This window comes from Battus philenor, unplaced genomic scaffold (assembly GCF_028537555.1).
Source record: "Battus philenor isolate CCGP_79_NKW_IND1 unplaced genomic scaffold, ilBatPhil1.0.hap1 SCAF_21, whole genome shotgun sequence".
Lineage (NCBI taxonomy): Eukaryota > Metazoa > Arthropoda > Insecta > Lepidoptera > Papilionidae > Battus > Battus philenor.
The window spans coordinates 9017892-9045659 of record NW_027181684.1 but is presented as its reverse complement, the minus strand read 5'-3'; the positions used below and the strand labels follow the sequence as shown (position 1 = coordinate 9045659).

The following is a 27768-nucleotide window of genomic DNA, read 5'->3' as shown; positions in this document are numbered from 1 at the left end:
TAATAAAACTTACTCATTTATTTATTAGCTTTTTATAATGTCTTTGTATTGAAATAAAAAAAATCGTGTTTGTGAAGTTTTATGGATATCATTCAAAATATACTGAACATACTAAAGGGGTGAATGTATAGCTCATTTGTCAGCAAAAAGCTTGGCAGCGTGTAACACACCAATGTAATTAAAAAAAAGTGTTTAAACACCTATTTCCAATCACCTCCATTAAAATGATCTTTGAAATATGCCACATTGTTAATGCGATAGGCCAGTTATTTCTGGCTGTACAAATTCTGCAGGGATAGATAATAAAAAAATACATTTTTTTACATGTTGTCGCGCTTTTTCTAAACATTACGTTATTTTTCGTTACGTTATAATTACATATTATTTTTGAATATGTGCACCAAATATTAAATAACAGAAAGTGAGCGATACATTAACCACGTAAAGCTATTACATCTATAACGAATCTGTGAAAACACATTCATTTTATTTATCAATGGTAAAGGTGGACGAAAAGTTACACAATATCTACGTGGTATTGTTGTTAAACTGTGGTAATGAACACGACTGCATACCAGACATTCCATTCCACCACTGCCTGAAATTTTTTTTCGCCGGTGTATTAACTCGTCTATTTACAGTATTACAGAGATCGCAGAATGGCTGGTAACTCTCAATTGTGTACATATTTCTCCATTGAAAATATTTTTCGTAATGAGTGTAGTTGTTCAACGACTCACTGATTGTTGCTGCGATATCGCTTGATTTTTCGAGGCCGTTGATGTAAGAATTTGGTGGTAGAAATCTGTGAAATAAGCAGATAGGTTGTTAAGCATTTTTCTGAAAGCATTATTTTTTGGAATAGCTGTCTTTTGATCATAGATAGTACAAGTGTTTTAAAAAGATTTCGAGCCATAGAAAATAACTTTGAATGTAATTAAGAAAAATTGTATTATTTAAAATTACAAGTGCTCATTTATATACTATAAAAATAAAAAAATACAGCGAAAAATAGATATAGATAAGATAAGATAAATACATATAAAACAAGTAAAAAGATAAAAGTAAAGGCGAAAATCTGCATAAAAACCGAATATGATGAAAATAAACATATTAAAAGGCCAATCGCAGTAGTGTTAAATGAGTTATGATTCAATGACAAGAATCTCTCAAATATAACAATAAAGGTATTTGAAGTAAGCGTAGTACGTCCACCAACATGGTAGAAAGATGGGACATATTGTTAAGGTCATCTGAAAATGGATGCAGGCTGCTTCCAGTCTTATTGGAAATCTATGGAGGGACCACATACCTTACAGTGGACGCTCTACAGCTGAAATGATGACATGATAAATTTGTTACCTGCTGTAATTGACGCCGCTGAAAATAATCGGGACCACAAAGTTATCGTAAGCTTTTAATATTTTTTCAGTCAAATAATCCTCGGCGAAGTAATCTTCAAATATTATAAAAAAATAATATTCGTTCTTTAATATTATGCCGCATAGTTCGTTACCACAGTTATTGGATGAGTTAAAAATATTCAATTTTAAAGAATGTTGTGGAAGGTACGCTTCCAATTTATCTAAATAGGATTTTTTCCAATCGTCGATTTCACAGTGACTCCTTATATACGCAATTGGTTTTGATTTATGTACGATGATCGATTTAATTTTCTTAGAGACTGGGTCAAAGCTGATGTTCCATTTGGGATCAAGATTTGGAGCTATAATATCTTCAGATAGGTTACGCACTACAAAATTTTTCAACACAATATCTGAGTCCAAACGATATGTAAATGTCAAATTGAAATAATTATCATAAAACTGATCGCAAACCACTTTATTGAAGTACGGCAAGTTAGATGTGAATACTTTCAATCTGTTTATATTATTCGCAGGTCTATTCTTTGATTCTAAGAACCGTTCACTGTACAGTATAGCATCGAACATTTTATAATCTTTTTCTAAATTTTCTTTCTCTTTAGTTATCATACAATTAGGCAAAGCGCAACATTCATATTGGTTAGTCTTCGTATCCAAATGTTTGTCCCAATTAAGAATATACGTATTTACATCGGGCCAAGATTTGACCAATTGTTTGTTGTGGTTTATCACAATAATATCTGTAACATCATTCAAGAGCGAAAGAGTTTTGCAAACGATCCACACGTGAAACCCCATTGTCAAAGAAACCATGGATAATAACATTAACATGTTTCTGATTGAGATCTTATTAATTTTGAAAGCTTTTTTATTTATTCCGCTGTACATTTATATAACCTTTACTTTTACAAATTTTAAATATCACTTGACGTCTGTTAACATCAAAAATGTATAGTAAAATGATGTATACATTCTTGGAGAAATGTAATTCTTCAATTAAAACTCTTTGCAAGAATTTTTGTTAATATATAAAAATAAAAATAATTTAAAGATAATATCATAGTTACTGATTGAGTAAAAAATTTAAAATTGAATATATTTTGTAAACTCCTACGTAAAGTTAATTTTATTATAATTAGTTTTAGAAAACAGCAAAAAAATTATGCTAATAATGATAACTTCATGAAGTATCGTTGTTTTATCGTCTAGACACCCATTGCAAGGCAGAAGCCTCCCCCAAAGGTATCTAAGGGGGGAGGGGGGGGAATACAATAGTCGCAACGATTAGCGGCGGTTGGCATTGTGGTATTATGAAACGCAGAAGACGCCGTTGCCTATCCTCAGGAAAATTGTTTGTGAGCAATGGCAATCCTCAGTAATTAATGCACAAAGTGTGAATATATAAGAATATATCCTAGGAACCGAACTCTACCTCTGGCCTACCACTGCTCGATGTCCTAGACATGTGAGTCATAATTAAGCATACTTATTTTTATTTTTCTATTATATCTATTATTTTTTAATAAGTTCTTGCAATTTAAGCTACAAGAAGTACAACATCTAATGTCAACAGATTGTATAAGAAACGTCCCCAAAAAAGTCATATCGAAAAGAGAACATTGAGAGGCCACCACAAAGTCTAGATTTGCCATTTGGTTAAATTTGATGAGATAGACCTCAAGAGCGTCTTCTTTAACTATCCCGACAGAGTTGTTGATGATAAAATTTAAAAAATACATTTCCTCTTTAGTTTAATAAAAATATGTATTCTTCTAAGCTAAAAAAAAAACATATTTTTTTTTAATTATTTTCGAAAATGTTCTTGATTATGGTACATTATTAAGATTATAAACGTTCTCGACCGGATACGGATAGATCGGAAAAGTTTTTGTCGAGAACTATTCTGATTTTGCAATGCGTGGGAGTTAGAGCTCGGGTTGTTAAGAAACCTATTGTGTCGCATAGGTGGGCACTGCAATCACTTGGACATAATGAAATGCATTTAGACAACCTAACAATGGTCTTTAAAGCGCCACTAATCCGAGATTAAGATCAGTATCTGGTTCAGGACTCAATAAACACTTGAGGCGTAAACACAATTTATCTTTAGTGAATACAGTGACCATGTTTTTTGTAAGATACGGAATATTAAAAATATTTCCTCTAACATTTTTACTTGGCTGATGTCCTATTTAATAGGGTGTATAAGTATTATTTGTTATTAAATAGGGTGGGTCAAAAATACGTACGAAATAAAGACGTAAATTTGAAGCCTTTGCTCTATTACAAAATATGACTTCCTTCCAACAAGATGGCACGACTTCTCATACCTATAATGTTTACGGCAAACTGATGTCGCATCGAGGAAACATTCCGTGCCCTCCTTCGGAACCCAGATCTCAAACTACTGTTTTTTTTTATGGGCTTTCCTCATGAGCCGCATTTACGCCAATAAACTGACGACGATTGCCCAGCGCAAAAACACAATTCACCGATATCCCACGAGCGACGTGCCAATGTCTTTTCATGAATTTGCGGTCTTGATTGGAGGAGTGTGTAAATTTAGATGGTGTTATATATAGCTCAGTGATGTTATTTTTAAGAAATTAAACTCCCGTTCATTTACTTAATTTCAAATGTAATAAAGTAGGTAGTACTATTAATATTACTTGGTGCTTTAAGGACCCATCTGATAATACTGTACTATTTTATGTCATAGAAATACGAAAGTAAACTCTGTGTAAAAATTTTGTCTCTAGTCACTTTTTTATGTTGAAGCGAGTCTATCGCGGTGTTTCCACATTTTTATAGAATACGAAACCGTACAAAAGCATCTCTTTGCTACTCTAGTTTATGATTTACACCCTTGTTAACAAACTGATAATTCTGCAGACATATTTCTTAGAAAAGTAAATAAAAACTCAATCTTTACAGTTAGAATTATATCCAATATAACTACTTTTATAGTACTTACACTATAATTTTTTTACAGTATGTATAATTAAAATGTAGTTTTATCCTCTTTTGTATTAAAAGCATGGATATAATATTTAACAGTTAGTTTCGAGTGACCGAAAAAAAAATAATGACCAACATGACTGGACGTCATCGTGTCCGAAACTCGAACTGCATTGTGCTGAGAGCGCGTACAGTTATTGTTGGCAAAATAAATACATTGTCGTGGTGTTAAGGCTCGCGGGCAAAAACGAAGATCACAATGGTGTTGTAATTGAATTAAGTGCGCTTACATCGAGGCATCGATGGCTATTCTCGGAACATGTCGTTTTTCGCGAACTAAGGAAGCATGCAGCCGGCTCAACATCCGATTTGTTTTTATATTTTTAGCATTAAAATGTCTTGTACCTTTACTAGTTTATACATTATAAACATTTCTTTCTATGCTTCTTGGTATGACACACACCATTAAAAATAATGCATAATTGTTACCGTGTTTAAGTTTGAAACACCACATATTCTGAAGTTATACCAATGTGACATACCGTTTTATTCGTTCCCTCGGATATAAGTTAACTTGGCTTAGTATGCAAATCTAAATCCAAGGGCGTGTTTACCTTTAGGCTTAATATGGGGAAAATAACATTACCAGCGTGCTACTCGTTGACAGCAGAACCTATTTTTATAGCCAAAGAAAGCCCCCAATTTCATAGACTATTTTAAAAGACCAGTAAATTTTACTAATTTAATTCATTACTATCGTTATAATTTTTGGTTCATGTTTTCTACGCGCTATGTCGCTTGCCCGTTTCAATTTGCTAATCCGCAGAGTGATGTCGGTAACTTTCGTACGTCTAGTCTTTTTTTCATGACTTAAATACTACCGAAACTGCTATACTGCGCCTTAGGTATGCGCGCTGTGAGATGGGTAAGAGTATCTAACGCTCCGTTGCGTCTATTCGCTGTCAACACTTGCGGCAATTGTGCTCATGCTCCTTTTCTAAAGCCTCGTCTTTCTGCGCTTTCCAATGACGGTACATCGATTTCTGTAGCACTATAACAAGGTACACGCTACTTATGTAATGTTGTATTAGCATACTAAGATTCTATTGAATCACAAATTACTTCAGAAAAATTTCAGAAATACTTTATAAGTTCGCGAAAAAAAAAATTATTATTCTTAAATACGAATCATCATCTCCATGATCTCAGCAGATACGACGCCCACTGCTGGAGGACAGAGGCCTCCCCCATTTTCAATACAATGACACCATTGTAAAATCCGCTTCATTTCACTTGAACAAACAAAGGTAATGATGTACGAATGGACCTTTTGAAAATATTTACACAAATGTATTTACACAATGGTGTAGTAATGAGTGCTGATCATACGCCGATTTGTTTAATACGCATTTAATCAATTGTACGTGCCAAAAATGTTGATATTTTTACATATTTTGAGTCACAAAATAACTGAGAATTAATTCATAGTGAATGTCGTACAGGTATAATAGCGAAATCTCTTTATAATCCATTGAAAGATTTAGGCGTGTCAAGAGAAAACAACAGTTCACTCCTGGAACGAAAAATGGGAAAATTTGGTTAGGCAGAGGAATCGGGTTGGTGAAGAAGACAGTCAATGCATTGGAGAGGCCTACGTTAAGCTGTTAATTGACTCGTCAGTTCCGAGCATCAAACCTGGCCCTTTTCCTTACATCAGATACTCGACACCCGCACGGTCAATCCATGGAAATCTAAGAACTATTATTAATTTGGCTAAAATAATTTTATTGAACATACATATCCGTTGACTTAATTCTATTATTTAAATGTATAATTTTCATGCACGCAACTTCAAATTTAATGTTTGTTCAAGTTAAAAAAATAAGGGAAGCTATATATTAACAACAAAATAAATTTATTAAAGAGCATGCATCACAAATTTCTACGCTACAATATTACTAGTACTCTCGACTCAATATTGCTAATCCATGCAAAACAATAAAGTAATTTACTTTAACCGTATAAAATTTAAATTTGCGTACACGCAAATTAACGCTTACATCCTTTTTTTCGTCAATAAATCGCGGAAACAGTCGAGTGGCCATTAAATTGTTCACGAGTGAGATTTAACATTGTGAACAGCGGAACAATGAACAAATGCTATTGTCAACCATTTTGTTTTGTCAATACGTAAATAGTTCATAAATATTTAAACAGCTTACCGTTCAACCCTTGGGAACGTATTGTGCGAAAGTTTTTGCGTTCAGTAGGAAAAAAAAACAATTGCAAATTTGTTGAGTTAACGCCAAGTTGGAAGGATGTCCGAGTGATTTAATCTGTGTTATCGAAATTTGGAATGTATAATTGATATTGATATACATCTGTGATTTATATTCGATTAATAGGTAATGTTTTAGTTGCTTATTATATTATGGGCGTCGATAAATATATGTGGTTTCCTTCTCTTGGAATTCAAAATAATAACTAAAAGCACTGACTTGACATTTATTGAAGGCATAGAAAAAAAGAAGTAAAACACGCGTTACTTAGCGAATCAAGAAATAAATTAAAAATAGTTATTAAACAAAACTTTTTTTCATAATTGACACACATTATGCTAGTATTTAATCTTGTTTTTGTACACATGTATAAAAAAAATATGCCTGGTAACATACGTAAGCTTAAGTCTTCTCTTCTATGTTCTTATAATACACCCTTATAATTTATTCGCAAATTGTTTCTAACAAATTAGTTGAATTGGGTTAGATAACGTTTTAAAGTCTCTTGTGTTTAGAGTAGGGACTTTAAAGTCCTACTAGCATCAGCGACTCCGAGCCTGACGATATATCATTATAATCTCGAACCAACGTAATAACACAACGAAAACTTCAAGGGTTGGAAGAACAATTTGAAACCTGGGACGGGTTTCCCAAAATAGCACAAGAGAAGAGAGAGGCAAAAAGTTACCAACGAAATTACTCGATTAACACTATCAGACTTGATGTAGGTTCAGGCCAGAGCTTACTTAAGCTAACTTAATTATCAACTTAATAATGCTCTAACTTATGGCGATATGCCTTATGATTAAAATCTCTCGTTGATGTCATTGGTGGTCAACTTAAATCAACTTCAGCTGCCTGTTCTCGAGACATCGGATACCAAGTTGGGTTATCAGGGTTCTACAGACCAGAGCAGACGAGGTTCATTGAGTAGGTAATGAAGAGCGGAGATACTCATAAAATTGTTTTCTTCCCAAAGAGAGTATTTTGAACATGGAACTGAAATTAGAAAAGATCCTAGACAATGTTGACTGTTGGGACCGAAGTTTTCTCGAGTAGTGCCATCTAGCTGGCAACAGCGGCTTGGGTAGACCCTCGACTAAATGGACCAACGCCATGGTTTAGATTGCAGCAAATCGTTTGATGTGGGCAGCGCATGCGCTATAATTATGGTGATCTTTGGAAGAGGCCTTGAAGTAACGTCTTTCGGCGGATATGATGATGATGAATGTTGGCCAATATTATGTTAGGAATACACTTTGCTGCGTAACCAACGTGTGACAATCATGCACCAATGATAAAAGATTTTTTTGTTAATCCTATTGAATTGGTTGGTAACAACATGCGGTGTAACTACGTTGGGCTCGATAGGATGAATTCGTCAGCGCGTATGTAATCCACTTAGTTGGGGCTTAATCCTCACACTTAGCTACCGCTGTAATATGACATAAATTCAGACGTAACTGAATATTATCGAGAAGTTGTGTTTACATAAACTTTATAACTTTTAAATGTGTGATAAATACACGGTATATTTTTTTCGTAAAAGCTTAAATTACAATTTTAAATTTTATCATAAATGTATTACCAAAATATGTTAATCTCATTATTCGTTTCCTTTCATTTTTTCACATTTCACATTTCTCATCACAAACCTAACGGAGAAGTAAGGTTACTTGCCTAATTCCATTTTTAAATAAATACTTTCGCACTCCATTTCCTTTTGTATATTCATATAGCTAATTAAAATGAGTAACTGTGTACAAAAAGTTTATTTTTCTACGAAGGTCATTCTGGAACATATATTAATTCATATATTACTTGCTCTTATAATATGACATGTATGGGATAAAGTTCAGTAAAAAAAAATTTCCTTTACACCAATACTTTTTGTTGAATTTCGAATTCATTATACAAAGTAAATATACTCTAAAATTTAAAAATAAGACGATAAACGTATATTGTTTTGTATTTTCTTCGTAAAAGTGATTTCAAGAAGGTTACTAATGGCTATCGTAATTGAAAAGGCAGTAATAAATATTGTGTGCACCAATGTTAATAATTAATATTATTATATTAACATTTCATTATTTATATTATTCTCAATCTTGTTTATAACAATTTATATAAACATCTTTATTGACTTTTTAATTAATTTATTTACTTAAGATAAAAACATGCAGTCCTAGCCGCTAAAGATAAAGATTACTTACCTCTTATTTCCTGTGGTGTTATAACCCTTTGCGAGTATTGAACTTCTTAAATAAAATACTTATATTTATTATATATACCATTTGTTACTGGTACGTTATCATATATCCTCAAGTTAGTTAAAAATATCACAATTAAAAGTATAGCACCAAGGGTGTGATTTTCGCGAGAAAGATTACACAAAAGCAATTGTACTGTTCCTATATCTAAACCGCGAATCTCGAGTGTTATATCTAAAATCTTCATTCATAGATAAGGGGCATATACTAAAAAATATTTATTGTGTTTACACAAATACGTAGGTGGTAACCCGAGTTAGCGACACTTAGCAATTCACAACATCAAGTTATGAGGTAAGGGGACCCAGTCTTTGTACTCGACTCTACGAGTAAGACGAAAAAAAACTTAATAATATTATTGGGTTCTAATTTCGTTTTGTAATTGTTAATCGTGCCTTTATAAAAGTGTCAACGCGTGTGAATAGAGGAAGCCAGTTGTATTGAATTACGTTTAGGTTAACCAACATTTTGACGTTTCATTATTTTGACCATAGAGATTTAATAATTTCATTATTTTTGATATCTATTATTTTTTTATTGTTTAGTGAGTCTTATAACAAGGTTCAAGATCACCCAGAAATCAATAGAAATAGTTATGCTCGGATTTTCGAAGGTCACTGCCGTAGCTCGAAGAATTTTTCGCCTGAAGAAGCATGAGCGGAGCACATCACTCGTGCAGCGGATGACGGAGGGGGTCGAAAGGTTATCGAGGGGTTCCCCGCTAGGTAGACCGACTACAACGTAGTTGTCACTACATAGTTAAGGTCACGTGAAGTAGAAGGATGCGGACAGTGCAGGACCGGACATGATGGCGCTTTTTGAGGAAGAAAAAAAAGAAAACTACATTTGTTAGTGTATACTTATATGTAGACGAACGAAATTAACCAACATAGCTCAGCGACTCACTTATGCTTCGAGAGATAAATATCAGATATAAGATATATCATCAGTTAGGAAAATGTCGTAGGATCTACTCAAAAACATCAATGCCACATCAATCTGCGCTCTTTTTTTCTTGAATTCAAACTCGGTGCGGTTTTCTAAGTGCAGTGGTTACGTTACTACCATACTACATTTTTGTCCTGAATTTTTAACGTTTATTATATCTACCCTGACTAAAGATACCGAATGTAATACTTAAAAGGTTTGTTAAAGAAAAAAAATTAAATCGTCCTAATAAAATAAAGATGCTTATTCAAGTGATGCAATAGTTTTCCAAAACGATTTTTTTGCGACAATCAATGAAAAGAACTCTGGCCTCTTATCTAATTGGCCATGTGGCTTTCGAGTGGCTATTATAGAAAGGACAGGCTATTTTATTGCATTAATACACCTTTTTGTAGTTTATAAAAAGTTTTTACATTTTTTTAAATAATATTTCATTTATTTATTGAAACACAATCTTAGGCAGTATGTGTTTATCATTATTATTAAAAACTAGTACTATTTAGATAATAGACATAAACATCTACTTTAAAAACTAATCTTATATATGTAGATAAATAAGGTAAAATTGAACTCAGTAATCTGTCATCGGGATTATCTATAATCTGTGATGAGTAAGGCGACTACTTTCTCGAATAGCACCGTTGTTAAAAGTTGTACGAACAATTTCTTTTTTGAAATAAAATATTTTAATATAATATTTAGCCTATTATTTCTATCCTAATATATATTTATTTTATTACATACAAGTTACAAGAGAAAATTATAATTAAAAATTGTAATAATAGTTTAAAATAGTACGTTCAATCGAATCCGGAATAAGTAAGCAAATAATTGTAATTTTGGAACAATAGAACTTACTTATAGTAAATCACATTACAACACGCAGTGAACAATTAAATGTGTTTTAAAACTGATTGCTATAGCAACTGTATACTGTGAAATAAATTGTTTTTTCACAGTGTTGCTAATAACAAATCCAAGAAAGAATTGGTTTCACCTATAATATTTACATTTCTTTATGGATTCAACTTCTACATCCTTTATAAAACCTATTATAAATATTATTTACGTGAATTTCTTTTGTACTGTTACTAAAATTATGTACTGATATACGATTATTAGTGCAAGTTACCAGCTATGGTCAATGTTTCAGAAAGATATATGAATATATAAGTATCGGAGCGATTGCATTAGAAACATCCGTTAAAAGATAAATTGTACATGTAAACTTATATTGTCATTACGGATTTATGGAGTGGCAAGCGCACTCACAAGAAGGCCTTGTTCAGACCGTCGGAAGATCCTGGAAGCAGATCATTTCTAATCAGTCTTATCAGAAAAGCCTATGATGAGTGGACGTCATACAGCTGAAACAAAAATGCAAATTTTGCAAGAATTATTAGGGTTATAGACAATAACGCCCCTGCGATATAGACATTCAATCCCGATATGAAAATATGATGTAACGACCCGGCCCAAAGTTACCAGGGGATCCCACAAGCTATATTAACTAAAACTAACCACTGTTTCGTTCGAAACTCTCAAGACGTTATTGCACTGTTAGTAGAGTATAAGAAATATCTTGAAAACTATGTTTTATTTGAAGATAAGTAATCGTAGAGGAGTGACACTTGTGATCGTAAGTCTTAGATACGATTCCCAAGATACAATTTTGAATAATTCATTTGTTGTGCGTTAATTATATAGGATTGCCACTGCTTACAAACAAGCTTCCTGGGGATAGGCAGTAGCGTCTTTTGCGTACCTTAATACTACAATGCGATCTCCCACCCACCTGCCACGTGTAGCGATTATGGTATATCCCCCCAAAGATATCTTTTGGGGAAGCCTGTGCCTTGTAGTGGGCGTCTATGAGCTGAAACTACAATAACGACATCGTGCTTACCTAAAACATCATTAAAGCCTTGGCTACTATATACATAAAATATAAAATAAGAAATAGCTATATAAGATAATAAATTGTTATAATAATACATTTCTTCCTACGTCAGCTGTGGCCGATCAACAGTTAAATCGACTCAGACGGGAGAGGGCCTCTCCCCAGATGGCTTCATAGTAATTAGCCTTTCGTTCCCCCGACTCGCCAATGCCTACCTACCTTTATAAAAATAAGTTGTAAAAGCTTTGATTGAATGATTTTTTTCACTGTTATATACGAGAGTTTTATATTTATACGGTTAACTCTCTGAAATAATTTAACATAAGTGGATTATATTTCATAAATAGCACACAATTAAACGCCACATAATATTACATTCATAGCTACAAAGAAAAATAGTTTAGTTAAACGAAGAGTGTGGACTATTATATTTCCTAACTTATATTATTGTAATAGGTTAGTTATTAAGTTATTAAAGTATTGATATAAATACACTTAATTTTAAGAATATCTGTTAAAAAGAATCAGAAATAAAATAAATATTAATATTCACATAATATTAGCGTACCTGCAAATATTTATTACCATGTGTAATTCAAAAAGAATTTTTGGAGAAGTTTATTTTTTAAAGTTTCATTTTCACCAAATTTTTAATTAGTACCGTAGTCTTAAAATCAATAAAAAACTAGACATTAAAACTTAGAAACTAAGACAAAAGCAACGGGATACTTTGTTTCATTCATATATATTATATTTAATGTGCTGATCACCGACTGGCCCACTCTGCCGTCCTAGCTGAGTGGCCCACGCTGCCGTCCTCGCCGAATGGCCCACGCTGCCGTTTCGAGCCACAAACATAAGAACCATACTGCTCATGTCTACTCGGTGGAGCTGTATCCTACGTGCAAGCGTCGTCATGCTACTGGAATGCGAGCGGTCAGTAATTTTTATTTTTTATAAGTCCATTCCGTGAATTCAGCACCGATGAAGCTGTAAAATCCCCCGGGCTAACAGCATCAACATCTACAGAAACAACAGTAGTGAAGTACTAATATGTAGTGCGTAGACGCGAAAAATACAAACGTTAAAGTTTATTAAACAAATTGTTGGAGTCAGGTAAGTAAATATTAATTGGATATTAAAATGTGGAATTATTATTTAACATTTAAAATGTATTACAAAAATAACTCGAACTAATTCATTCCTACCGTTTAAAATGGAGCATAAAATTCGACATGCCGAATGACAATACGAAATTGCTTTAACAATAGTCATGTCAGATTCTGTGTCACTAAACCATTGAACCTTATCTATGTAAGTCACTATACAGAGATTTATTATCGGATAGAAAGAAATATTGAGATAGCTACAGGTCTGTAGCAGTGTGCAATCCAGCGAGGGTGAGGGATTACCTTCAAATAAGCGTATTACGTCTCGTCCCCGCGTCGTGCTTTGTAAACCAAATACTAGTTCGTTCGATATATTTTAGATAGTATATATAGTTACTTCCGAAGCCGTAGTCTATATTTTTAATTTTTGTTACGATGAGACGAATTTATTTTTTATTGTTGTTGCACAACATTATTATGTCGCCCACTGCAAGGCTCCATCAAAGATCGGTACAATGACTGGTCTGACGCTGCTCCATCGACTTCGCGTAACCTTAATTGAGTCGTCCAACTAGAGAAGGTCTACTCACGCTGTGTTTTCTGGCTTGCGGTTGCTTCTCGCGAACCTTCTGGCCTTCGGTTGCACGAACGACCTGTAACGCCCACTGCTACTTCATAGAGCTTCGTCGATGACTTTGCCTCGTCTGCATATCACTAGAGTTTATATATACTATATAACGTTGGAAAAAGTACTTGCACTTTTATCTAGCCCAGGAACAAATAGAATTGCAGACAAAGAGTCTGCGTTAACATTGGCCTTCAAGGTCGATATAAAACTATTCTTCTAAAATGTAACTCTATAATTCATTGTAAATAACCGTGAAATTTCAACCACTAAATGGATAAAAAATGTTCGGAGATTTTTCTATTTTTATAACTATTCAAAAAAAGTCTACGGCTATGTATATAAAAGTCTATTTATAAAGGCTGTATAAAAATTGTCTTTGGTACAAAACAAAAACAGATTCCATTGGTGGTGCGTAAAACTCGGAGCCGCGTCGCCGTCGGCGGCCATTTGCATAAAATTATCGTCGAACGTCCCCCGCTTTCCGCTAATACCTCCTTTGTGTCGCCAAAATATTTTGCGAACAGTTTTCCCACATAAAGTTTGTCACAACACACAGCCAGCGAGTTTTAAATACGAAACAAAAATGTTTTTTTTTTCCACAGCGTATTTCCATTATCACATTATTTCATAAATCCATTCATTTCTTATGTACAGCATTTTGGATAATTTTAACGTAGTAATTATATTCCCATAATACAGTTTGATAATACTTTTAATAATTGATTTGATATTATCTGATCGAATTGTAAGCATTATAATGTTCTCACTGTTGGGTCCATGTCTGTTCTTAGGGAGACCATAACCCATCATAGAGATCAGGTGAAGTTGAAGGGAATTTTGCTAGAAAGAATCATTATCATCATCATTTCAGCTGTGGAACGTTCGCATAGGAAATTCAAAACTCTTATCATTCCAACTGTAGTCATTCAGAATTTCCCATTGATTTTAAAGGCTTATTTAAATGGACTATATTTATTTACGTAACATTAATGTAATAATTAAAGAATAAACGTCCATTTGCACATTAACATTCACCATCACCATCATTTCAGTCGTAGGAAGTCCAGTGATTCACATAGACATCCAGTTTTCCAATAGGAACGGTCGGAAATAGCGTGCATTCAGCGTAATCCAACCTTAACAAAATGGTCTTTCCACCATGTAGATCTCCCACGCAGGGTATCTTGGTCTATCACCTTGACACCAGAACCTAAAGGCCCAAGCGGCCATCTGTTCTACGCGCTCTGTGAATATATATAATTTAGATAATGAAATTGGTATAAGTGCATCGTCGTATCTTTTCAACTCATAGGCGCACACTGATAGGTTTAGGCCTCCCCCAAAGATGAATATGGGCGATTTACCATAATCAATGCCGGGCCAAATAGGCGGGTTGACGATCGCAGTGTGGTATTATGGTACGCAGAGGACACTGCTGCCTTACCTCTGAACATTTGTTTATTATCAGTGGTAATGCCATATAATTAATGAAAAAGTGTGAATTATGTAAAATTGTGTCCCGGGAATCGAACCTGCGATCTAAAATCGAAAGTCCCAATTCTCTACAGTTTGGCCACCACTGCTCAATAGTAGTATAAGTGTATAGTATAATGCTAATACTGACTATTGAAATCATGGGCTGGTTATACTAAAAAACTACATCCTTGGCAATAAGAAGTGTTATAAGGTTGTATACAAAATAGGGTTTTACTCGGGGTTCTGGAGTCAAAGTTTTGCATAGAACTGCATTTCCGCTATTCATAAGATAGTCATTTAATTAAATACATTTGATTATTATGGACATTTAATCTATAATAAAGGAATAATGAGAAATAACCATTTATTTCATACCGCAATAATCACACAGTAAAACATACATTACTATTAAATTTAAATACATAACAGAAAAACTGAGGACAAAAAAGCTACACTACAATAGGACATGGCGAAATGGCTAATAATAAATTATAACACGTCTTCAAGTATGATTGGTTTGTATATAATAACATTACTGTTGGAAGATAGTTATAAAATAACTAGGTGTCATTTGCGAACGGTCTAAATGCCACCACTAATAAGTTATCTTTGTTTTTTTTTAAATATTTTAAAAGGTATTTTGTACATGTTGTACCGATGAGTATTTTTACAATTTTCAAATAAGTGCTCGTTTATCAATCCGGTAATATTGTAAAATGTAGCACCATGGGTAGAGCCCAAGACAGCCGTGATCCTAGCTTCCTTTAAGAGATTTAAGGCTAAATGCCATATGCGCCGTACCCTTTAAATAGGTGATAACTGCAAATACTCCATAGGCAACTTTCGGCGGTTTTACAGCGTTTTCGCTTTAATATTAATTCGTTGGATGTGGGCACCGTAAGACCGGACATTGTGAAGGTCTATGGGGAAAAGCTATGCCTTGCAGTGGGCGTCTATCGGGTGATATAATGAGGATTCACTTTAAGAATATAGTAACTAATAGTTGAAAAAAGGTGAGGTATTCGTTTTTAGAATTGACAAAAGATATGTCTGTACTTTTTGAAAAGCATAATGCAACTGGTCAATGTGAACAAGCCTTTCTATATCTTTATGATCTAGTTGGTAAAGGATTGTAGCTAAGCTATGCATCAACGTAAAGTCGCTACTTTTTGTATGCGAATACATTATAAAGTAGCCAATAACTAACAGTGTAACCACCGATTTTAACGAGATAGGCATATATCTATATATGCCTATTTTGTTTTAATATATATATTACAAAATATATTACATCTCTGCATTAGCAAATATTTAATTTATTTTTCTATTACTATTTCTATTATAGTACAATTTTACAATTACAATTACTATTATTATACAATTTCTCTCGACTACTTATGTAGTCCCCCTATCTATACACCTATGTTTATGTTTCAAAAAAATAATAATGCGTTGTTCTGAAAACAGAGAAACGACATTTAAATTTATTATTTAAATTGTCGATTCCTTTTTAAAAGTTATTATACCATATTTCTTTATCACTTTGACCTCACAAAAAATCCACTGCTTTACCCACCGGCGACCGCAATGGACGCCATCATAATACCATTATTAACAGCGCCATCAAGTGTTAAGATTAAACAGCCAATGATTTACCGACATTAAATATGCACGGCACAATTCAAAATATAATTGTTAAACTAATTTCTTTACATGTGTTTATTATATCATTCTTCAAATTTAGCTCACTACACATCAGATTAGAAATCATATTACATATACATTAGGTAAATAATATTTGTGTGTTCAATTTTGCTAACCTAAATATATTTTTCCTTCGCGCGAATTAAAGAAATAAATTATTAACACGTATATCACTAACCCATACATACAGGATGATTAGTTAAAGGCGTAAAGGCTTTAAATACAAATCATTGTATACATATCAATACAATGAAATGATAAAATACAATGAATATTTTTCAATTTTTCTGTCATTTCTTAGTTTACTTAAAATAGTAAAAAAGGTCGCAAGTGTTATAAACGATACATAAACTATTATTTTATAAATAATTTCTAAGAATACATGATTGAAATGACTAGAAAAGTTTTTATGTTCGGCTATATCGCTATATCACTTAAAATATTTGATTATTTTTTCAAAAATTGATATCGTTATTTTCCTCGAGAATTGATTATTAATATTTGAAATAAAACTTGGGAAAAATTACTGTTTACTACGTGTTTCTACAAATTTAGTACTGCCAGAAGACATTTGCCTGTCGCTTTTTAATAGAAAGAATAAATTAATAAAATAAATAATGTAACATATTTAAGAGTAACTTTTTTATTTTAATGGAAAAAGAAGTAAAAGCTTTAAAGCTTTTTACCTACAAATAATCTATACATTAAATTCTTTAAATCATTTACCTATACCAATCATCCAGTATAAACTAACGGAATACTGCATGACAGTAAATGTATGTATAGCTTCGCATAGCAGTTGCATAAACAAAACGACACGAAATAACAGCAGTAAGCAATAGGAACATTAAATACACACAACTGTACCGAGCGTAAGGCCGAGCTCAGGGACAAAGGCCGGGGCAGCGGAGCGACGGGCGGGGCGACACGCCTCCATTCTTGCCCCGGCATCAACAATGGGTACATCCAGGTATACGATCTGCATCTTGCCCACAGAATACAGAGTACGTCAGGAACTGCCACAGATTGCGTATAATTCTAATATTAATTTATAAATTAAAATCAAGTATGATTTACGTTTAACTTTATTTTTGGTACTTTTTAAATTTTATTTTTAAAATTATATCGATATTTTAAGGTTCTTAATGACTAATTATAGCTTTACAGTTTTTAGACCAATTTCTAATCACTATATATAAACTGATCACTGAAATATGAAATATTTCTATTGGAATATCACAGGATAATAACTTTTAGCAGTAAAAAATCTGCAGGGACAAATAAACAATAATTAATTTAAAATGTAGTAATCCGAATTTTTAAAAAAGGCTTTTTCTTACTTGGCTTAGCTTTATTATCATTACGTCTTTTATTATTTCTGTAACCAATATCTTTTGGAATCTGTGGCGAAAGACACAAGTCCAGCCGTGGATCTCCAACGGATGAAATGATGGTGAATATTTAGAGATTTTAGAAATCATTGTGTTAGGTCGATTTTAAATTCCATTCATAATATTATATTGGTGTTAATAGATTGTTTTCATTTTTACAGCGTTCTTATTTGTTTTTATTCGAAATGATTGGTAAATCATCACCATCATCAGTCGTAATACGTCTACTGTTAAATAATTGTTAATGATTCTTCATTGATTTGGCGTTCAATTTGTTTATCTATAATTGTAAGATTCAGACACACACTTATCCTTATAATTTATTTTTTCATTTTAAATTATGTAATGAATTTTAATTTATTTTACATTTTTCTTTTTTTATTGAATTTATATTATTTTATGTCGAAATTATTGTATCGCTAGTATACATTAATAAGTATATTAATTGATTTTACATTAAGATTTGTGTTTTATCACATTTTTTGTAATTATTGCCGGTAGATCAGAAACAGAAATAAATTAGTGATAAATCTTATTTTATAACACATATTAAGCGGTGCCATCGCTAAATGTATACGTGACCGCGTAGACAATGGTTTGTAATAATTAGAGATTGGTGTTCGGACTTTCAGAACACATTGTGATTACAAGGGCTAATCTTCATATTCACAGAAATAATTCATTGCTATAAATCGTTTTATTTTATCGTCAAATCACACGCCCACAAAAATCGCCACAATAACTAACCTTGCGCTGCTCGCATCCAGCGAATTTTTGTGACCTTACTATCTGGTTGGTCCACCTAGAGGGTCCAATTTTCTTTACTAGTACTACTATTACTACTATTCTGCGGTTCGCGGAAGGTTTCACCACAACATATGTAGATTATCGACGATCTGTAGATGTCTGTAGTTCTTTTTTTTTTGGTTTACAAAACTGATTTAAAATTAAAATAATTATTAACTGCGATGTCTTAACCGAAATTATTTTCACAATTATGCTCATTTACTTGATAAATACAAATCGCGTAATATTTTTTTAATATATTTAAAATCATTTCCATTAAGTGTAAGTCACAATTAGTTATTTGGTTTAATTTTACCTCGCACGTATACCGAACAATACGAAAGTCGATATCCGTTCATACTCTATTTATATTATAGGATTGTATCATTAACTAGTACTAAAGCTTTCTTTGACTTTTTAATGTGAATTTCAGGGAGGAATCGCCAATATATGTAAAGGTTAGCAGCGCTCATCTTCAATTGCAAATAAACAAAAGACGACATAGATAGTACTGAAATCTATAATTTATCTGTTTTCCTCTAGTCCGACCACACCTAAGGCTTGTTGTTTATTTGTACAATTTTTTTGAATAAAAATATTATGATTGAAAAAATATTTAACAAATGTACAATGTTTGTAAATGTAAATGATTTAAGAGGTTGAATATATATCAGCATATTTATCAGCAAAAACCTTTAAAGCTTTTACACCTATTTTAAATTACCCTGTATAAGTAAGTGTTTTTTATTTTTTTTTCTAACAGAATGCAACAGGCCAATCTCTGGCATTACAAAATCTGCAGGGAACGATAATAAACAATAACTAATTTTAATATGAAGTAACCGAAATTCATTATATTTGAAACCAGTATACACTAATTGACAGTAAGAAAGACATTCACCTCTCGAAAGCTTTTACACCTATAATGAATCTTCCTGTGTAATTCACAATATTGTATTTCGAAAAACATTAGAAACAACATTTACATGAACATAAGAAACCGAAAAGGATTTAAACATTGTTAAAAAGTCTTAAAATGCAACGATTTTGTAAAACGTATATTGTAATTTGTAACTACACATGTATGTTTGATTGTGTAAAAGTATATCAACTATACGATTGCTACGTAGCGCGTAGACTATCTACGCCATGCTACGACCACATAAGTACAATCTATAATTCAATACAGCCGCGGAAAGCTCTCCGTATCTGTATCGGACACAAAGCTAAGCGAGAATTGGAGACAGTCAACAAAATGGCGCATTTAAATGGGCGTCTACTGCATTGTCGTGCTTCAAGCGTCGATATCTCTTGCTGGCCTTGTCGCACTTACACCCGAATCTCTTTATTTTCATACCCCATTCACCACTCCAACAATGCGATAAAAGAAATAATGTTTAATGATGAATTGAACCTTTTGTCAACGAGCTAAAGTATAAATTTGAATAATGACATTTTGTGAGAAAATGTTACCATGAACGAATGTCGCGACATATGAAACAGTTGTACGGTACTTTATCCTTGTCATTTACGCTATAAACTAAGATATTTTTATCGTTGCGTCTCTTTCTCGCCTCTTGAGAAGTAATGTGTTATTGCTTGTTGTGATATCTCCAAAATAACAGGGAAGTACTCGCTACGAAGTTGTCATTTGTAACGGTTTTGCTTTGTAGAGTCAGCAAAAAATTAAATTACTTTTTAATATATTATAGTTCATAGAATACTAAAATTTCTTTTATTGTATGTATAATATAACTAGTACGATTTAACACCGGTTTTGTGCACATATTGTATAAACTGCCTTGTAGCACCTAATTAATGCAAATACAATACAAACTCTTCTTTAAAAATTTTCATGATCAACCGTCCCTACTAGCAACTAGATGGACGGACGACATAATTGAGGTCATAGAAAGTCGCTGGATGCAGTCTGCCATCGTAGCATATTTGCGTATCTAACATCGAAGCGATATTTTTTCGGGAAGCCCATGCATATACTTTGCAGCGGGCGACTTACGATTAATACGATGATGATAAACCATTTAAAAAAATATTCAAATTCTTGCAAACAATTAGTAAAAACAAGTGTTTACATTTCAAACATAATGAAGGAAACATTACTATTATTAATTTCGCATCTTTATACCAGCAACACGTAATTTGAAAGATACACAGCAACATGATTTTTGGGCATCGAACAGATTACAATGTAATACACTTATGACCAAAATTAACTTATTTCTTTTACCTTACACAACGTTTTGTATATAAATGCTAACTAAAGAGTTGGTATTTGCTGGCGCTACTATCGCCTTAAGGCAGGGCGCCTCGCGAAGTAGTAGTGGGGCGTCGCTAAACAAAAACACGTACACAACGGCAGCGCGCAGGCAGCGCGCCGGGATTGGCCGGCGGCGGCCTGCCCCCAGCGAGAGGCGCGCGGCTCGCACGGCACCGCACTGTGCGCCGCGACCTCCGCTCGGCAACATGTGCAGCGGAGCCGAAGGCGGCCCCTGGCCTCTGCCTAAAGACGCTCCCGCCGTCACCGCCGCCGCCTTAGACCACTACCGTCTCCAACTCTACAACTACGCCGTAGCTGAACGTCTTCGCTTATATCCGCCTTCACCATGTTACGCACCATACACTCCTCGCCTCGCGCTCTCCATGTCTCTCTTACAACAACGTGCTCTACAGCCCGAAGAACCAAAGCCACAACACAGCTATATCGGCTTGATCGCAATGGCGATACTAAGTTCGCCGGAACGAAAACTTGTGCTCTCTGACATCTACCAGCATATATTGGACAATTACCCATACTTCCGCACCCGCGGGCCCGGATGGCGTAATTCAATACGCCACAATTTATCTTTAAACGATTGCTTTGTAAAAGCAGGAAGATCTGCTAATGGAAAAGGTCACTACTGGGCGATACATCCAGCGAATATTGAGGACTTCAGAAAAGGTGATTTTAGAAGACGCAAAGCACAAAGAAAAGTGAGGAAGCATATGGGACTGGCTGTTGATGACGATGGAGAGGATTCGCCGTCACCACCACCTCAGTCCCCGCCGCCTACTGCCATACCACTGCCGTTTTGGGGTGCTGGGAGGCTCCCGGGAGGCGCACAGGCTCGGAAGCGGCAATTTGACGTTGCATCACTTTTGGCCCCTGATGAAGCACCAGAAAAAAGACGACGAGATAGCAGCGGAGAAGAAGAGGTTGAAGAAGATATCGATGTGGTTGCAAGTGATCAAGAAGAAAGAGTAGAAGAAGAGGCTCGGACTCCTCTAGCACCGGCTGCGCATTACCCGCTTCTTGGAGGTTGGTGGCCAGCATTAGATCCAGCGCTTTTGCACCAACTTCGTCGCCACGCTGTTCCACATACCCAAGTGATCGCTTCGCCGCAAGGGTCCATTAGCCCGGTCGATCAACAACGTCCCCCAGATACTTAAACTGTGATTAACATTGATGAAAGGCGTTGTATAAATTGTGAATATTCAGTATTATATCCCCAGGTGACAATTAGCTTGTGTAAATTATTGCTTACTTTTACATAGTATACATACGTATAGAACGTCAACTTTGGTTTATATATAGAGCGCGTTGAAGTCTTTTACAAGTGATTTAAGTACACGAAAATCTGTTCGTGTTAAAAGTTTGTCTTGTCAATGGACATGTAAATATACAACAGTGTACTTCAAGAATTCGTCTGAAAGAGTTAGTGAATAACGACTTTGTCTACTTAAAGCAACATATATATTAATGAAGTCTGAAAACGACCAAGTGAATGTAGATATACTTCTAGAACTACATGTATATATCGTGAAAATGTCTACTTATTGTTATATTACTCAAACGTAATGTTGTTTATTATCTAGAAAAGAATTGAATTAAATACACAACAACTCTATTAAAATTCCTAATAAATAGAAAGTATAACAAATCAAAGCAATCTTTTATTATTGTTGACGTCGTATTAAAACCTCACTGTTATTACCTATTTAATACTTACTAAAGTTCATTCCGCATATTAGCTTTTTATTTAATGACTTAACGTATGGCTTTCTTATCATTAAATTTTTATTCAAGTTCACCTTTATAATTTGCGTGATAACATGAAATTCCAGAATATCAGTTTCTTAAATTAAAAATAGTTTTATTCTAGTAGGCATTTACATGCGCCTTTAAATCGTTGATTATTTATAATTATGATTAATAAGTTATCACAGACTCGGAGCACGGACACTGCGGAGAAGAGGTGACCAGAAACTTAACTTATTTAAAAAAAAATGAAATTTAATAACTTTTAATGTATACATTATAATATCGTTCATGTAAATAAGTCAACAATTCAAGTTCCACACATTTCAATTTAGACATACTCTGTCATTTTTTTAGTCATAACGACTCCTTTAGGACATTAATAAAAGATAGATTATCTAGTTTCAGATTTAGATAATGTACATGTAAGTATTAAAGGTTTGAAGGGCCTTTATTTTTACATCACAGGAAAAATTCTAAATAATGCAAAAGAATTATGAACATTTTCCTTGTAACAAAATAGATAATAATTTTTTTTTAATATATTGATTGTATTACAATCCACGTAATTGCTTATAATTATTCATTATGAATTATTGAACAGGACAACAGAAAAATTTTAACTACCAATATAAAAAAGAAATTTCTAAATAGTAGTCGAAATATTATATGTAGTGAAAACGATTAAAAACACTAAGTCTGGACTTTATTTGGAATTTAAAAATAATTCAGATGATTTTACTATTAGCGATAAATATTTTATATAGATAATTTTGTGACATTCACAGTTTGAAAAAAACTTTTTAAGGTTTGACTCATAGTTTGAAAGGAACTGAGTTTCTGAAACAATATATTACTGATTTTACAAGTAATCTTTCTCCGAGTAAGAAGTTATTTTTTGAGAGTTTGCCCTATTTTACAACTTTTAAATTCTTAAACATTGATTTCTTGATAAATAAAAATATTTCTCTGTAATATCAATACTGACGAGTTAGACCTGTTTGTAACTCTAAACAAAAGACAATGTGTAACATTAAAATTCCAAAGAATACATACAAAGCAAGTTTATAGAAATACCAAGAAGACGCATTTAGGTAATGAACTTTTACCCTTAAAAGACTTAACTTTTTCTATTTTAACGTAATCTTCTAAACAATGTTTGGATTAAAAACAATAACATCATAACAATAAGGTTTTGGCTTTCCCACACGCAGCCCATTGTTACGACTCTTTAAGTAATTAATGCACCAGTCTTACACATCTTTAATTTGTTACTAGGAATTGAATGACGCGGCTCATACACATTAAATTATAAAAAAACCTATGGTTAAGCACTTCTCAGAAACACCTTGATAAAATCTATTGATTTAACACGTTTTTATAGTTAAAAAGTTTTACAGTTAAAAAATAATGATGGAAGAACGTAGTAAAAATATTACCACAATTTAATCACATAACTTAGTAATAAAGATATTGTTAAATTTAATAAGCCAATATTTTATTAACTACCTTGTCCCCTTGTATTACACATTAGGCAGCCAGAGTTGAGTACTATCTGTATTAAATTTTAATTTCGTACACTAGCCAATAGTTTCTAAGAATATTTTAAATTAGGAAGTTTTACACTATTTAAAATTAAAAAATATAAGTTCGTTCATTTCAATTAGTGAAATAAACGGAAGAAAAAAAATAAAGCTGCGATGATTACGTGTCAAGATCTTTACTACTGCAAAATTCGAAAAATGCCGAGTTTTGTACATCGTATTATCAAGCCATTAATTGAATGTTTAACATTTGAAGACTGTAAAATAAACAGCCTTGTACGGATGTGACGTTAACTTTGTTTAAAAGTCGAAAAACAAACAAAACAACGTCCGCAAGCAAAGAATGAATTTATGGTAGTAGTTCTTCAATAAGGTTTACCAAAACTAAAAAAGAGTGCTAACTCTAGACGAATGACTACAAACATATCGGTTAAAAACAGGTCATTAATAAACGTCTTAAAAATCCCCGATTTGTTAAGTTGCATACCGGTAAAAAATAGCAACAAATTCCTGCTATGCTACTATACAGAAAAAAATTACGTCGAAAGCTATCTAAATGATAATTATAAGAAACTTAATTGTGTTTATAAGCAGTGCCAAACTTATAAAATTAATGCAGTGTGAATTATATAAGACGATCTATCGTCGTAAACCTCAGTGCTCTACCGCCGGGCCACAGCTTGCTTAGTAATATAGTAGTTATATATAATTGTAATATATATTCTTCAGTCTGGATGTATTCTGATTTTAAAAAGGTATTTTATTATGCACTAGCTTATTCGACGAACCTTGTCCTGCCTTATCTAATCATTAATCCTTTTCCTTCAAGCCTAAGGTAATTAAGAAATTTTATTCCAAAGTGCCTAATGTAATACCTTTGATACAAAACATTCTAAGTTTTATTTTCTGGTACAACTGACCATGATAAAAACATAAATTTATAAGATCTATGCCACAAACACTTAAAGACTACCCTTGCGATTTATTTATCGATATTGCAGATGTAAGCTGGACTGGATATTATAAACTTATAAAGATATATAAATAAAATCGGCAAAGTTGAACTCAAGATATAGCGTGGCCAAGGGAAATATGGACTCATTTTTATATACATAGCGTTTGCAAACCGACTCTGTCATGGATCAAGACACCTTTATTACAAATATAATTAAATATTCAAAAATAGATAGTACCTATATCTATGTTTGATTCTTTGAGAAAGAGGCGTTATATATATATTTGTAAAGTATTAACAAGATTTTTTACCAGCTTATAATAGTGCAAATTAGCAATATAAACAAGTGATCCATGGAATCGTGTTTAACGGACGTCGAGTGGTCCCTTCGCAACTAAATTTGAAGCATTTGGAGAAGAGTTACATAAACATTATGCATTTTGAAATGTCATTTTGCTAGCTGACGACCTATATTATAAACCTTCAGGCCTTACGAACAACTTTGGTATAATTTTTAACAAAATTTTGCTACTCTTGTTTTATACATAAATGGATATTACGTCTGGGATATTTAAGTGATACTATTTCAGTGCTACATAGCGTGTTAAAGAAAGGTTACTGGTATGTTAAGGTTTTGTAGTGGAGACCACGGATCAGCAAGCGCAATGTACGACGTCCCACAAGGGGACAGCTAGCGTTGTTAAGGACGACAGAAGACGCTGGCCACTTCTAACCAGTCCTATTTAAAATCTATTAGGTAGGCCTAAGTCCAGTATTAAACATCCTTCGACTGAAATATTAATGATGATGTAGTGACTAAAATATGAGAAGAAATACATACATTTTATTTCCACTTTTAAATTCGTTACTATTATTTTTTTTCCTTTTATAAATTAAACGATTACATAAATAAACATCAAATTAATAAGCGTTTCCGCCCATACAAATCAAAGATGCGACCATAATTAAACTAATTCATATTACAAATTTGCTAGCAACTTATACCAAGGAAAATCCCATAAATCGGTTTTGATTACTTCATTGACTAAACAAAAAATATTTTGATTCAAAGATCGTTGATCTCTCATGTTACGATTGCGGCGGCGGTCCACTGATTATTATTATGAATCAAATGAGGAAACATTTGTTTAAAACTAACATTGCATAAATGTTACTGTTTTTGCCGTTTGTTTGAGGTTTATATTCATTATTTATATATTTTTATAAACACGCCTTTGGTTCTAATTGGTAAGCTCACAATCATTCAACGAGTTATTAAGAGGTGAGACAGATGGATTAAGCATTTCTCAATGAGATCGATTTAAAAATTCGTAGACGGTCGAACGGTATCCCTGCAGGATTGGTCATATAGAGTGTAAAACAAATGGCCACTGGGGTCTTAAGATTATGGAGTAGAGACCACGAACCGGCAAGCACAGTGAAAAACGTCCACACAGAAGGTGGACAGATGCTAGAAGCTACCCGCTTCTAAACGATCATACAATGGCGATCGTTTGATCAATAGAGAAGGCGTAAGTCACACATGGTTTTTTTTTCTTTTTTCTGGATAAATAGTCCCTGTTCATTGGCATTTAATATACATTATTAGTTAGGCATCTCTTTACTTCATTCTTCCATTTTCTATCCTCGCGTGCGATGGAGAAGATATTAAATTCTGTCTAGCGGGTCAAACTAGGACCCGTGATGGAAATAATCAGTAAGGAAAAGTATATGTGTAAATTAAGTGAATTTTTCAATCTCTAAGAACAAACCTATTTTATTCGAATATGATCTACGTTGTTTCAGCGGTGTTAAGGCTTACGTGTTCCAGGAATATGTATAAATATATTTGTATTGTTTTCAAAAGAGCGGTATTTATAATATGACGCTAATAATTTCTTTAACGTACAGAAAGACAACATACAACCTTGTGAAGGTCGTCAAAAGACTCTGTATACAGGCCGCTTCTAACTAATTTTATCAAAAATCAATAAGGGAAGCTTATTTTTAGCCGTAGAATTTCTATGGCCGAAATGATTTATTATATTCTTTGACATTAACACAAAATAGCGGTTTGGTTCGATTTTATGGTAATTTTACATATTGATTTTATAAGTACATTTGAAATTTTATATATTTGATTGTGCTATAGCGAGCGTAGTATTTAGATGATGCCAAGCGATGCTTTGTGCATAAACCAATGTGGTATAGAGGACTTTTACACGAAAACCGGGTTAATGTCGCAATTATGCTCACTAATTTCTATTGGGATGGTATTTTACTTTACCGTAATTATTTATTTAACATGTCTTTTACCCGGATAACAGAATTTCGTTTAAGAATTGAAAATGTGAGTGACACTCGCGAATACAGCCTTTTGTAAATATTATGTATAACTA

At 33.2% G+C, this 27768-nt stretch overlaps 2 protein-coding genes across 2 annotated transcripts; one reads left to right on the top strand and one right to left on the bottom strand.

Annotated features, from left to right (window-relative positions):
- Nucleotides 1-528: 528 nt before the first annotated feature.
- On the bottom strand, nt 529-21320 carry LOC137923495 (alpha-(1,3)-fucosyltransferase C-like). Its single transcript, XM_068766754.1, has 3 exons — nt 21205-21320; nt 1363-2265; nt 529-805 (listed from the first exon to the last, which is right to left on the bottom strand). Exons 1-3 carry the CDS (start codon nt 21318-21320, stop codon nt 529-531), a joined length of 1296 nt encoding a protein of 431 aa, XP_068622855.1.
- fd102C (forkhead domain 102C) lies at nt 21304-22654 on the top strand. The gene has a single exon (XM_068766626.1). The coding sequence runs from the start codon at nt 21319-21321 to the stop codon at nt 22279-22281; it is 963 nt and encodes a 320-aa protein (XP_068622727.1). The 5' UTR covers nt 21304-21318; the 3' UTR covers nt 22282-22654.
- The last annotated feature ends 5114 nt before the right edge of the window (nt 22655-27768 follow it).

Coding starts and splice junctions, on each gene's coding strand:
- fd102C (XM_068766626.1), top strand. CDS start 21,319: ATGTGCAGCGGAGCCGAAGGCGGCCCCTGGCCTCTGCCTAAAGACGCT.
- LOC137923495 (XM_068766754.1), bottom strand. CDS start 21,320: ATGTTGCCGAGCGGAGGTCGCGGCGCACAGTGCGGTGCCGTGCGAGCC. Junction 2,266..21,204: donor TGCCTGCGCGCTGCCGTTGT/GTACGTGTTTTT, acceptor ATAAATGTACAG/CGGAATAAATAAAAAAGCTT. Junction 806..1,362: donor AGCGGCGTCAATTACAGCAG/GTAACAAATTTA, acceptor CTTATTTCACAG/ATTTCTACCACCAAATTCTT.